Here is a 14,620-nt window from a genome sequence, read left to right as displayed (position 1 = left end):
AACATACTAATCCACTGCACAGTCAACATCTGTCTTCTGCTGTGACAGTCACTCTGTCTATGTCTCACAACGTCAATGTGCCTCTCTCAGACAGAGAGAGAGAGACAGTCAGTGAGACAGTCAGAGATAGTCAGTCTCTTTCTCACTCTGAGAGACTGACAGAGAGAGAGACACAAACCTCAGTCTGTCTCTCTCTGTCTCACAGACTCTCTCCCTCACAGTCCGTCTCACAGTCCGTCTCACAGTCCGTCTCACAGACTCTCTGTCTCACAGTCCGTCTCACAGACTCTCTGTCTCACAGTCCGTCTCACAGACTCTCTGTCTCACAGTCCGTCTCACAGACTCTCTGTCTCACAGTCCGTCTCACAGACTCTCTGTCTCACAGTCCGTCTCACAGACTCTCTGTCTCACAGACTCTCTGTCTCACAGACTCTCTGTCTCACAGACTCTCTGTCTCACAGACTCTCTGTCTCACAGTCCATCTCACAGACTCTCTGTCTCACAGACTCTCTGTCTCACAGACTCTCTGTCTCACAGACTCTCTGTCTCACAGACTCTCTGTCTCACAGTCTGTCTCTCTCTGTCTCACAGTCTGTCTCTCTGTCTCACAGTCTGTCTCTCTCTGTCTCACAGTCTGTCTCTCTCTGTCTCACAGTCTGTCTCTCTCTGTCTCACAGTCTGTCTCTCTCTGTCTCACAGTCTGTCTCTCTCTGTCTCACAGTCTGTCTCTCTCTGTCTCACAGTCTGTCTCTCTCTGTCTCACAGTCTGTCTCACTCTCATTCTCTCAGTCTGTGTCTGTCTTGCTCATCTCTCTCTCCTTCCTTGACCTTAGCCAGCCACGTGCACGTCTTTCTTCATCACATCGTTTAGATAAATGACTCAGCTCTTACTTTGAAAAAGGCTCTGACTTGCCCACAGGAAAGCCGCTTCCGTGTGTGCTCGTGTCCACTCTCCCATAATGCACCGATACGTGGCAGTCCCTCTGCTCCACTATTCTCCAGTACTCTTGCTGCAAAAGAGGAGGAAAAACACTGAAGCACAGCAGAAAATGTTTCGCAGTCCAATAATCGCATAATTAACTTAGCAGCAATAAAATAAGCAGCAGGATTCGAGATAATTACTGATATTAAGCCTGAAGTTCATAAAGGAATCAATGAAAAGTGCAACAACATAAAAAATACCTCGACTTCTGATGCTCTGGGTTCCTTATTAAAGCACATGATCATCGTGTTCCTGGCTATTCTGTAGAAAGTGGTCAAAGACACCGATCTCCCCTGTAAGACACACACAAACACACCCCCACACACACACCCTTTAGGAATGTTTCTTCATTAAGAAAGAAAGCTCACTGATTGGATGTCAGGGAGACCTTCAGAGCCGAGCTCGGCTCTTCTGAACGCCACGTGAAAAACCAACATCATTGTCAGGATAAGACCAATGAGATTTTATGTCATTCAGCAGCACTCACAAACAATATGATGAAGAGCGGAGCAAACCGAGGACAGATATGGAGGCTCAGCATGCTAGGCTAAGACGCTAGGCGCACAAACATTATGCACTACGGCTTTGATTTCTCATAACAAACCAGGCGTGTGCAAGCTGATTCATTTCGAAATGAAATGAATGACCGAGAATCTGTAATCATCATTCCTGTAGTCATGGAAATTCTTACGAAATTGAATGGTACCACCTGCAGGGGCTCTACAGAGGAACACGTAACACTCAACACCCACATCATCTATACATCAAATGTTCTTCTAAGGGTCCTTAAAAAATATACTCGCGTATTTTCCGCCCAAATTTGACGACATCCAAATCGGATCTAACGCTTATATTAGTGCAGGGTTTAGTGAGCGATAATCACACAAGATCAATGTTATTTATCTGATGCTAAAGGAAATGTAAATATATAATGATATAGCGATGCTGTGAGTGGTGCAGCAGATTCACATGACTTTTCAGCCTTAGGACGAGAGCTTAGCGTAACAACTAATTCATCTCGTATTGAATTTCTAGAACAACTTAGCAGTTATCAGTCTGTCCCTGTGTAAGTGTACATGTGTCTTTAATACGTGCGTTTGATGATGCTGGACTTGAGATGTGTGTTGTGTGAGATGGAACAGATAGTGAAGTGGGGGAACAGATGGAACCAGCATGGGCCCTAAGAACTGGAGCCACTACATTATCATGCAGACAAGTGTGTGTGTATGTGAGAGAGAGAGAGAGGGAGGGAGGGAGGGAGGAGGAGGGGGAGAGAGAGAGAGAGAGAGAGAGAGAGAGAGAGAGAGAGAGAGAGACAGAGGCAGAGAGAGAGAGACAGAGGCAGAGAGAGAGAGACAGAGGCAGAGAGAGAGAGAGAGAGAGAGACAGAGGCAGAGAGAGAGAGACAGAGGCAGAGAGAGAGAGAGAGACAGAGGCAGAGAGAGAGAGAGAGAGAGAGAGAGAGAGAGAGAGAGGCAGAGAGAGAGGCAGAGAGAGAAAGAGAGAGAGAGAGGCAGAGAGAGAAAGAGAGAGAGAGAGGCAGAGAGAGAAAGAGAGAGAGAGAGAGAGAGAGACAGAGGCAGCGAGAGAGACAGAGGCAGAGAGAGAGAGAGCGAGAGAGACCGACCATCCATAACATAAACCCTCCCTGAGACAGGAAAATAGAGAAGCTTGTGAAGCGCTCTATAAATCTGCCTGCACTAAAGGTGGATAAAAAAAACCCTGTTGAAATGCTGCTTGTCTGTGTGTGTGTGTGTGTGTGTGTGTGTGTGTGTGTGTCACTCAGTGAATGAATACGCAGCAGGCATAGGGTTTCAATTATTACAACAGGGAAAATGGAATTAAAGATGGAAAGCCAGGTACAGCGTAGAGGGACACACACACACACACACACACACACACACACACACACACACACCTCTACATAAAAGCCCAGTGGGTTCCTGTATTTGAGAACATGAGCTCGGAGTGAACCACCTTAGATCCCAGCACAGCATAAAATCAACCCTAAGAAATACTACATACTAAAATGTTGTAAATATGTTTTCATTTAGATTCCAAACCCGAGAAAAAGTTAGATATAAAATGATATAGTATATATAAACATACCAAAACTCACCAAATGAATGAATGCCAATTGTTACCTTATATATACACTTGTGCTGGTCGCTGAGAACCCCTTCATTTCCTTCCTCTCCCACATGACACTCTTTTTTCTTCTCATGAGTGAAGAGTCTGCGGCGTCCAGGGTTCCGTGGTGTCTCCGGCTCCTTGCCTGGTCCGTGGAGCCCATTTTTGGGCTCGTAGCGTGGCAGTGCCAGGGCTTGGCCATTCCCGCTCTCCGAGTGACCCTCCAGGGGCCCCCGGCGGCGCTCCAGCATCTCCTTCTCGGCCAGCACGTCGTGCTCGAGGCGGCGTTGCTCGTGCAGAGAAAGCTGGTCGTAGGAGAGCAGGAACTGCAGGTAGGCTTCCTGGAGCTTAGCCAGCCGTTCCTGAGCAGACCTCGGGATTCGGAGCAGATCCGCCAAACGGCTCCACTTCTTCAGATCCATCACCCGCTGCATGCCACCCATGTCACTGACCAGCTCAGAGAAGCGTGCCAGGTCCACCTCACAGCCTCCTGTGCAGGGAATGAGGGGCAATTGTATGAAGGTTTTATCAGGCAGGTTATAACACAACACCTATGAATGATTTCCTCTTTTCCACCTTGAATTTGTTCTTGTTTAATCATAGGGGTTAAGTGTGCTTAGTGCTTAATCTCGAAGACATTTATTGCCAGAATTGATGGCGTGATCTAATAATAATAATAATTCTCCGATCCCCTTGACCTTCTCTTACTAATCAGCTTTTTAAAACAAACCCCTGCCTAAAATCCCACAAGATAAATTGTACCCATCTCGAGTGTACATCATTACTCAGCAAAATAAATGAAGCTCTTTCTGCAAAACATCTTCATGATTAAAAGTGGTGAACTTAAATCACTGCAACAAACTACAACAAGGCATTAACCTTACAGAACCCTGAAGAACGCAAGCATTTTTATATTCCACCTTTGCACAAAATTCTAATTCCTGCATATTACATATAGACAAGTAAAATCCTTCACTGGGAAGAAATCTCCAGTGTCGGTGCTTTGGAATACTCAAGGGGACTAATTACATTTTCCCAGCAGATCTTCAGGACAGAGAGCCTTCTGGTTTCTTCACAACATGACTCACGTCATTAAATTCAATAGAAATAAAGAGAACCTGGTTGAAGGAAATTGTTCTTCAATAAAGTTGAAATGTTTGCAAATTGATTCAGAATAAAATGCAATCATGGTTTATAAATTCATTACAGCGACTAGTGAAAGTTCCCGATTATCAGCACAACTGGTGTGCGGATTTGGTGGTACTGGTGGGAACAATTGCAATTCGTCCCATTTCCCAGTTCCCAGGGGCTGTTTACACCTGGTCACTTCATGCGTTTTCTGTGATCAGATAGCTATCCGATGGTAAAAAGACCAGGTCTAAATGCCCTCCGAAACGTTTTGGAGACGGATATAAATGCGATGGTACAAACCACATCAGGAGGTGGTCTGGGACGCGTTTCAGATGAAACTGTACAGGTGTAAATGAATGTGGTTGTTCAAGCCACATACGTCAGCGCTATACTCCTCCCAAACAGAAGTACGTCACTCGCAGGTGATCTTTCACTCAGGTGTCTCGTCGGGTCACGAGTGCTAAATGCACTGCTGCTGCCAACGAAAATGCAGCAAACAGTAAACGCTGTTTTTTGTAGCATAACCGTCGTAACGAGTTTATTCGTCTTGTTTTTGATTGCGTTCTGAAAACCGCATACACCAAAGCGTGTTCCATTTCAATTACCCCGGAAAATGAGGTAAAATATATTTGCATTTTGGGGCCTTTTTACACCTGGTCACTTCGTGTGTTTTCTCTGATCCGATAGATATCTGATTTGTTAAAACTGTTCCATTTACATCAGGCCACATAAACGCGTCTCGGCGAATCGGACATCGATCCGATCTTTCTACTCCCGCCCAAAATGCTAATATATTTTACCTCATTTCCGGGGTAATTGAAATGCAACACGCTTTGGTGTTTGCGGTTGCTACAAAAAACAGCATTTACTGTTTGCTGCGTTTTCGCTGGCGGCAGCAGTGCATTTTAAGACCAAACGAGACACCTGGGTGAAAGATCGGAGTCAGCGCTTATGGGAAAACATTTGTTTCCGGCGAGATGCAAGACTCGTGAGTCACCTGTGAGTGACGTACTTCCGTTTGGGAGGAGTATAGCTCTGACGTATGTGGCTTGAACAACCACATGCATTTACACCTGTACGGTTTCATCTGAAACGCGTCCCAGACCACCTCCTGATGTGGTTTGTACCATCGCATTTATATCTGTCTCCAAAACGTTTCGGAGGGCATTTAGACCTGGTCTTTTTACCATCGGATAGCTATCTGATCACAGAAAACACATGAAGTGACCAGGTGTAAAAAGCCCCATAATAAACCTGCAAGCCAGCTTTATGTCATTAAACGTAACTTGGATTTTCAAAAAATGGAGTATTCAACAGCAAGAACACAGGTCAACGTCCTACAGTTTAACACGGCAGCTGGAAGGTCTCCAACACTGCAGCTGGTTTTGTAGTGACTCAGTAAACACCACATACTTACCATATAACCTGCCAGACCTTGACAACACGCACAGTAGCTGGTTAACCAAAGTCTAGGGGCAGCTTTCTGAAGTGCTTAGAAATGCCTCAGGCAAATCCAAGAAAGACAGGCAATATAAGTGAGTTACTGTTTTGTGTTGTTACTGCGGTAAAGTCACATGACTAACCCGTGATGCTCCTTACTTTTTGTTTTAGCTTGTGTGTCAATATTAAACCCTGCTTCTTCTTCATCTTCATCTGAAGCAGCTTCAGAACGATTTAAGAGCATGAAATAAGTTTAGAAGATTTTAGGAAACTCACCGATGACTGGTGGCTCGTCCATGCTGATGCCCTGAGATTTGAGGTGCTTCTTGATGCAGGCAAGTTTCTGGACGTTGGGGCCCCAGCGACGACCAAGCTTGTGCACCTGTTGCCCCTGCGTGACGAATCGCATCTCATCGTTTAGCTTGCACTCTGGACGCCAGTCAGGAGGTGGGACCACTCTGCACAGCCCACTCGCTTCTGCACATTCTCGCACTGTGTCCAGGTACACAAGTGGATCCTGAAACTCCCTTGTGTTGGGCCTAAATACAGGAACCTCGGGCAGTGCTGCCAGGCCTGCCCGGCTTCTCTCCCGCTCCTTTTCTCTTTCCTTTTCCCTCTCGCGCTCCCGCTCCACCCGCTGAGGTGTGGTCTGAGGCTCTGACCCTCTTAAGAGCCTGCTGGTTGAGGTAGTGTTAGCATTAGAGTTAGCGTGCCAGCTCTTGGCCCTCTGCTGTGCTCTGTGGATGAACATTAGTCTCCCGGCTGAGGCACGCTTAGGCCGTTGCCTTGCTGGCTCCGGGTTGGCTGGGCTCTGGTGGGCGGAGCCTGGTGCAGCTGGTGAGGCTGGGGCAGGGGTGGGACCTGTTTTTGGTGTGGGTGAGGCAGCAGTTTCTGTGATGCTGTGCCCATTAGCAAGGGCAGCTGAGGCCTTGTCCTGGTTTAGCACCTTCTTGCTGCGCGTCTCCACTACAGGAAATGACGCCAGTTTAGGCTTTTTAGCCTCTGAGAACAAGACCTTGGACTTAGGCTCCATAACCTCTGGTCCTGTATCCATCCTGCGTTTGGAATTGCGCAGACCATGTCGCCCCTGCCTGCCATCGTCCTCCAACTCCTTAGAACTATGGAGACCATTGATCCTTCCGTTGACGCGACCAGCGGCACCCCCATTGGCTGCGCTGTGCAGCCCATTTGATAACAGCACCTGTTTGCGGGTTTTTGCATTGCCACTTGGGGCTTTCCCTGAGTGAGGGGGCTGGGCAACATGCCCGTTGCTGGCTGGATGCTGATTACCAACAGCAGAAGCAGCATGTTTGCTGTGGTTCAGTTTGGCTTTCTTTACCAGTTCTTCTTTTGCTTTGGTGTAGGTGACGTGGCCTTTGGTCACGGTGGCCCTGTACTTCATAGTTCTGGAGGGTAGGCGGCAGTCTTTCGATTTTTTGGCAGTGGCCAAGGTTGCAGGAGATGGCTGCGAAAAGCCGTTCACTTTAGAGACCTGAACACAAGCAGAGGACGGGGAAAAAAAAAAAAAAGTCAAACATCCACACAGGATCCCAGCCCCAGTATCTCAACCACATACTTAGAACCTTTCTGGACAACTTCCCCAAAGGTAAAAAAATTTTTTTTTTTACAAATGTTTGTGTACATTTAGTACACACGATCTATTCATATTGAACGATGGATCGTATATATTAGGGTATATCATGAGTTCACACTTAATGAAGTGACTGAGATGGTTGGAGACTTTATATGGTCACTAAGCCACATTTCCTTAGACATTTCATGTGCAAAAAATTTATTTTGAGGCTTTTAAGTTAGGAAGCATAATTAACATTAGTCTGTACCTGTAAATGTAGGGTTTCTGTAACAATTATTAAATTAGTAACAACCCTGTGGACAAGACAGACAAATGACACAGACAGACAGACAGAAAGAAAGATAAGAGAAAAGAGACAGACAGACTTCTTGGGATTTGTGGCTCCATTAGCGGTCCTTGGTCAGTAATCATTAGCGGTCCTTGGTCAGTAATCATTAGCGGTCCTTGGTCAGTAATCATTAGCGGTCCTTGGTCAGTAATCATTAGCGGTAATTGGTCAGTAATCATTAGCGGTAATTGGTCAGTAATCATTAGCGGTCCTTGGTCAGTAATCATTAGCGGTAATTGGTCAGTAATCATTAGCGGTCCTTGGTCAGTAATCATTAGCGGTAATTGGTCAGTAATCATTAGCGGTAATTGGTCAGTAATCATTAGCGGTCCTTGGTCAGTAATCATTAGCGGTAATTGGTCAGTAATCATTAGCGGTCCTTGGTCAGTAATCATTAGCGGTAATTGGTCAGTAATCATTAGCGGTCCTTGGTCAGTAATCATTAGCGGTAATTGGTCAGTAATCATTAGCGGTCCTTGGTCAGTAATCATTAGCGGTAATTGGTCAGTAATCATTAGCGGTCCTTGGTCAGTAATCATTAGCGGTCCTTGGTCAGTAATCATTAGCGGTCCTTGGTCAGTAATCATTAGCGGTAATTGGTCAGTAATCATTAGCGGTCCTTGGTCAGTAATCATTAGCGGTAATTGGTCAGTAATCATTAGCGGTCCTTGGTCAGTAATCATTAGCGGTCCTTGGTCAGTAATCATTAGCGGTAATTGGTCAGTAATCATTAGCGGTCCTTGGTCAGTAATCGTTAACGGTAATTGGTCAGTAATCATTAGCGGTCCTTGGTCAGTAATCATTAGCGGTAATTGGTCAGTAATCATTAGCGGTCCTTGGTCAGTAATCATTAGCGGTCCTTGGTCAGTAATCATTAGCGGTCCTTGGTCAGTAATCATTAGCGGTCCTTGGTCAGTAATCATTAGCGGTCCTTGGTCAGTAATCATTAGCGGTCCTTGGTCAGTAATCATTAGCGGTCCTTGGTCAGTAATCATTAGCGGTCCTTGGTCAGTAATCATTAGCGGTCCTTGGTCAGCTATCTTGACCTGTATTATGTGCATCTTGACAGCAAACCCAAAACCACCAGCACATACATGACAATTAACACAGGAAGAATGAGAAGATCCAGAAACTGAGACTAAATAATGGAGATAAAGGAGCTCGGTGCCAGCTACTGGTGGTAAAATGACTCCTGGAATATATTTTCTAGCTAAAGCATGTTATAATCAGTCTGATACGGAGTGGTCTCGTTAAGCTGTGTAACTCTGCCTAAATGCTTCACATAAAAGCCTGGTGTTCCTCTGCAGATCTGAGAGCCCCCACGGGTTCCTGCTGCAGCAGACCATGCTTCGGTTACACGTAAATGCTTATGGGTTAAAAGCAGTTATGGGAATATTAGGCTGAGTCGTCTCTTCTCACCAGGCCGCCACTTTTACTCGAGTATACTTGGCGTATTCGATTACAGACCCAGATATAATTTCACTACGAGATTAAAAGAAAAGTTTACAACTGAAACTCAAGAAACGAGAACGGACCGGATGTGCAGACACTTCAGGGCGTCGTCAACCTTCACTACATTATGTGTATACGTACCCACGCTTGTGTGCGTGGACGTACATGTGTATATGTGTGTGTGTGTTTCACACTGGAGGTAATAAGTGAAACGTGCTCGAGTCACAGCGATCCGTCAGCATGCCGAGCCAGTCGACACGGCCTGTATTGTATTCCTATCAGTCACAGCCAAACACAAGGAGAGGCTATTAAAAGATAAGGGGGGAGTGAAACGTGATCGCCTTCATCTGTCGCTCCGCCCTCGTCATGCAAGAAGAAGCCGAGAGAGAGGAGGAAGGAGGACACAGAAGGAGGGAGAGCTAGAATTTTAGACCGTTTCTATACAAAGCTCTGTGGCTCAGATGATTGATGCTCTCTGCAGGTAGCACGGCAGGTGTAAAGTGACTTGGTTTTGCATCTTCGTCTGTCCTCCGTATGAAGCCGTGCTAACGTTTCCCCGTCCTCCATTTATCCATACGAACCAGCACAATCCTCTGCTCTCCGTTTGATAAAGCGCCACATTTTTCACTATGTCTAATGCAGTGCTGTGCTAGTTACTAAGAAATAGTAACTAGTTATTTCATTCAGAAAGTAACTCAATTACTTTGTTGATTACTTTACACCAAAACGTAATGCGTTACTGTTAAAAGTAGTTTTTTAGTTACTTTTTTAAAGAACGTCCTATAATGTTCTCATTAATGCCCTTTTATGCGTTATGGTCGATACAAAACACAAAACTGTTTGTTGATCTGTCCCTGTATAACAGTCCGGTTAAAATCTAGTCGCTGTTGTTTGGCTGGAGGGACTTGACTCACTTCGAGTGTGTCCACAGACACAGGGTTAGATTCTAGCTTCGTCGAGGCATGTAGTTTCTGGAGTTGCTGTTTATCGCAGTAGACAGGACCTTCGAACCAGAAAGACAACTCAACTAAAGTGAAATAATGACCATATTTCCACTTTGAGAAACTCGTCTTGCTCTCGCTTTGACTCGCCGTTACTGCCGCACATACATGAATAAACGGAAACACACCCACAGTGCGGCGTCTTACAGTGTTTGGCATCCACCAATCCTACAATGTGTCGCTGCTGTAAACAGGTTAGTCTGTAGGCTACACGTCAGCCAAAATGAATTCATTTAAAAAAGTAAAGGACAAACGCACCGTATGGTAACGGTAACGGAGTTACTTTATTTAAACCGCAATGCATTACAGTATTAGTTACTGTCAAAAGTAACTGCGTTACAGTAACGCGTTACTGCCCAACACTGGTCTAATGGCACCAGCAGTCATCCATCCAAAAAGCTCCAAACATCTACACTCTCCCGCCGCTGGGACACCACCTCAGTCCTCCAGAAACAACTTCTCCTCTACAGTCTCTATTCTATCCATCACCATTCCACCATATAAAACTGCACCCACTTTCACTTTAACTGAAACATCACCATTACTGTCTACAAACCAGGCTCCTTGTGAAAACGCACCATCCACTTTCCTCCATTTGAAACAAGGCCCGACAATGCGGCTGTGTATTTACTGTGTGTGTGTGTGTGTGTGTGTGTGTGTATAGCACACCAGGATTAACTTTCACCTGGAGCGAGTACTTCAGCCACTAGAGGGCTCACAGTATCCGCTACCCAGATCTCCTAAGGCGCCTTGCACGTGAAAGCAAACACACTCTGTCTGGGATTGTTTAGTCTGCATGAAGAGACAGCGAAGGAAGGGGGAGTAGAGCGAGTGAGCAAGTGAAGGAGCGAGAGAGCGAAGCCACCACAGCAGCACTGCCTGTCACCAGACTGTGCTCAGGCAAAACAGCAAAAAGAGAGAGAGAGAGAGAGCGAGAGAGAGAGAGAGAGAGAGAGAGAAGGTGGGAGGTAGATAGAGACAGATAGAGATATAGAGAGAAGAAGGAAGAGAGCAAAGGGGAATACGTAACAGTATAAAGATTGATGGAAGGTGTGAGGATAGACTTGTTAAACAGCTGAGCTGAGGAAAAAAAAAGATGGGACAGAGAGAGAGAGAGAGAAGAGGGGGAGGTTTTGATAAGTGCAGCTCTCTGAAGTGGGCCCCGGCTCCGTCAGAGCTTAGAGGTGTGTATGTGTGTGTGTGTGTGTGTGTGTGTTTCCAGATGACATCATGTGTTGCTAAAGACCTGAGAGCTGTACAATGGCAGGAAGATTTGACAGAGTGCGTCTGCAGAATTAAAGCTCAAAGAACATGAGCTGTATTAACCCTCTCACCGCTGCACGCTCACACAAACATCTCCTACACAAACAAACCTCATATCTATCCATTTATTTAACCTCGTCAGAAATGACGATTCCTGTGCTTATTCTACACGGACCTGTATGTGGTGCAGAAGAACAAATCACCGTGAATAGATGTTCATTTCCCGTCTGTCGGAGGCGAGTAAGTCGATGAAGCTTCTTGGCAATGAATAAGAGTCAATTATATTACAGCGGCGTCTGATAGAAGAGAGCGAGAGACACAGGACGGAACAAAAGGACGAGAAGCTGGACGATCGTGTCTTCCTGCATGCTTGTGCTGCGAGACTCGTTCCTTTTAATGAAACCCTTAAACACAGCCTAGGGTCTGATGGAGCTGTGCTTCCTCTCAACGTATGAAAGGAGTAGAGGAGAAATGAGGAGAGGAGAGGAGACATGACGAAAGGAGGTGGGCAGAAGAGAAGAGCAAGAAAAGAGAAGTGAGGGGCAAGAGAAGCAGAAGAGAAGAGCAAGAAAAGAGAAGGGTCAAGAGAAGGAAATGTTAAAATAGAGCAAGAGAAGTACTCCTACCTGCTTGCGTAGTTCCTCTGTCGTTCCTTTAATGCCAATTCCATTGAAAGTGTGAGTTCTGGTTGTGGTAGATTGTTGGACGTCTCTCCAGTCCTCCACCTTCTCTGTGCGCTCCTTCCCCACCGATGACTCTCTGACTTTCGGCCTCAGCGAGCTCTCCCTCTCCTTCATCAGCTTAGTGTTGCCATTAAACACTGCACACAGAAGGACGCAAATGAGCATCACTCTCAATCCTACTCCATGTTGTGAATAGGGTTGGGAACCGTGAACAGGTTCTTATTCAGAACCGGTTGTTTTTTAACAGGAACATGCGATGGCGGGCAAAGCGCTGGGAGCGGCCACTTTAAATAGCCATGTCTTACCTCATGTATATTCATTGTTTACACTGTTTTACAGTCACACAACCAAATTAACGCAGCTTACCACAGAAATCAGTCACTCGCGCTGCTGTGCTGAGGTACGCTTTGTTTTAAACATGTCTAAAACAAAAAAGTATGAAGTTTGGATTCATTTCCAAAGCTACAACAATGAAGCAAATCTACCCCCTCTGAGAGGGTTTTCTCAACAGCTGGAGATACAATAAGCCAGGAAAGGTCTCGTCTTCTCCCAGAGAAAGCAGAACAATTGCTAACTGTTTTGCTAAGTTGTAATTCTGGATGTTAAATATGATGTTGGATTTACTCTCACTCTTTCTCACTCATTTTCTACCGCTTATCCGAACTACCTCGGGTCACGGGGAGCCTGTGCCTCAGGCTCCCCGGCGTCATCGGGCATCAAGGCAGGATGCACCCTGGACGGAGTGCCAACCCATCGCAGGGCATGTTGGATTTATTTAAATTTAAATTGATATGAATTGAAATGCTCTGTTTAAAATATTTAAAGAGTGATTAATAAACACAAATGGAATTGTTTCAGTATTGTGCACAAAAGTATTATTTTTCACATTTCTTTTATTATGGAATCAGAACCGGGAACCGTAAGGCAGAACTGGAACCGGAATCGGAAAATTTCTTTTGATACCCAACCCTACTGTTAAACCAAGTGAGCACTAAATACAGCATAGGCTCAGATACACTCAGCAGGTCAATGATAGAGTTTATAAATCACTATTATTCGTTTTAGGCACTGCTGAATCAGAGGTCCTTTGTTCTCTACTAGTAGCCAAGATTGCCATGAAAACGTATTGTCCTCTAACTTCATTGCACAACTCTGTTACTACTGAAGTTGTTTTTAGAATTGAGAAAGTATTGAGACCTGGTTCCTGTGGTTCCTGGAAAGGTACCGAAATGAAAAGGGCTCTGTGGTGGAAACGAGATATTCTGAAGGGTTTCGGAGTAGAAATGTGCACAAAGAGCTCCTCAAAATAATAAATCTACGTTGGCACTTTGCCCTGAGAGAGAGTCCCTGAGATCCTAAAAAAGGTTCTAGCAGTAAAAGCTTTCATAACATTCCCAAGTTCCACAAAAAGTAACCTGAGTGACAAAAAGCAAGCAAGCAAGCAAACAAAAAAAAAAATCTTCATGTCCACCTTAGGGTTTTTGTGATGGAAACTAGCACGAAGAGCCTGAGTTCCTTAAATGCTCCTCAGTAATGGCAAAGTGCCAAAAGTTCCTGAAAACGTTTCAGTGTCTGTGAAGCATCTTGCGCCTGTAACACACCTCAAGTCCCTGAGCTCCTGCAAAGATTGCTGTGATGGAAATTGCACAAGAGTTCCTTAAAAGGATTCTGCACTGGCAAAGTGCCTAAAGTTCTCGAGTTCCTGGAAAGGTTTCTGCGCTGGAATGGTGCCCAAAGTTCCTCAGTCAGTAAGAAGGTTTTGTGGTTAAAATTTGCATGGTGTTATGAGTTCTAAAAAAAGGTGGCAAAGTGCATAAAGCTCTAAAATTTCTGACAACACTAACACTAATGTTGTAAATGTGCCTAACGTTGGGAAATTAGGAGTTGTGTTACAGCAGAGTGCTGCAGGATGCTAGCAGCTCACGTTTTTCGCCGTCTGTCCGAACTACGTTCCGTATCGTCGGTAGACAGAAAGCTACCAGCCAAGACAAATAAAATGGACAAGAATTAAAGCTACTACAAACTTCAGCATGAGCTCTCAAGCCCAACCAGTCAGTTCTCATCATCGCCCTTATTTACTTTACTCTCCGTCAGCATCTGTCCTTAAATCAATCCTGACCGATGCTAATTAACACACATTTGGTCTGCTCTCTTTATTTATGGCAGGCTAGCTTTATTTTTACAGGGGTTTTAAGACCAACAGGACTGACTGCGTTGGTAAAGAGCCAGATTGAGCGCGGTTTGATTCCAGAGACACGAGCCAGTCTGGAGCAGCTACCGAGGTCTGGGATTAATAAAGTGTGTTTAATTTAGAAATGTAAACACGGCGCTAGGTTACTGAGGTACGGAGCGTGAAAGCTAAGCACTGGGGTCTTGCACACACTCAGACACGTGGGTTTGGACGCGTGCCACCGTAAAGCGTCGTCCTCGACACAGACCTCGGGAGCGAAGAGGAGTATAAGAGAGCAGAGGACGAGGATGTGATATCCACCTTGAGCAAGTGAGTGGAATGATGTGAGTCTTGATGTGGCGCTAGTTCGGCCGCGCGCCTGACCCCGGTGTGGAAGCCTAGCGAGGAAAATCTAAACCTCGAATGGGAACTGAAGATCGGGTGAC

The 14,620-nt window shown here is 45.5% G+C and overlaps 1 protein-coding gene across 1 annotated transcript in view; it reads right to left on the bottom strand.

Moving 5' to 3' along the window:
- jarid2b (jumonji and AT-rich interaction domain containing 2b) overlaps positions 1-14,620 on the bottom strand; it is a 110,812-nt gene that overhangs the window by 6,989 nt on the left and 89,203 nt on the right. Inside the window, exons 6-10 of the mRNA XM_060865565.1 lie at positions 11,948-12,141; positions 5,960-7,175; positions 3,127-3,602; positions 1,183-1,275; positions 892-1,010 (exon numbers count right to left, since the gene is read on the bottom strand). Coding sequence (XP_060721548.1) covers positions 892-1,010; positions 1,183-1,275; positions 3,127-3,602; positions 5,960-7,175; positions 11,948-12,141 — 2,098 coding nt within the window. The remainder of the gene's footprint in view (positions 1-891; positions 1,011-1,182; positions 1,276-3,126; positions 3,603-5,959; positions 7,176-11,947; positions 12,142-14,620) is intronic.

This window comes from Tachysurus vachellii, chromosome 3 (assembly GCF_030014155.1).
Source record: "Tachysurus vachellii isolate PV-2020 chromosome 3, HZAU_Pvac_v1, whole genome shotgun sequence".
NCBI classification, from domain to species: domain Eukaryota; kingdom Metazoa; phylum Chordata; class Actinopteri; order Siluriformes; family Bagridae; genus Tachysurus; species Tachysurus vachellii.
Note: the sequence above shows the minus strand (reverse complement) of the source record. Positions and strands in the feature narration are given on the sequence as shown.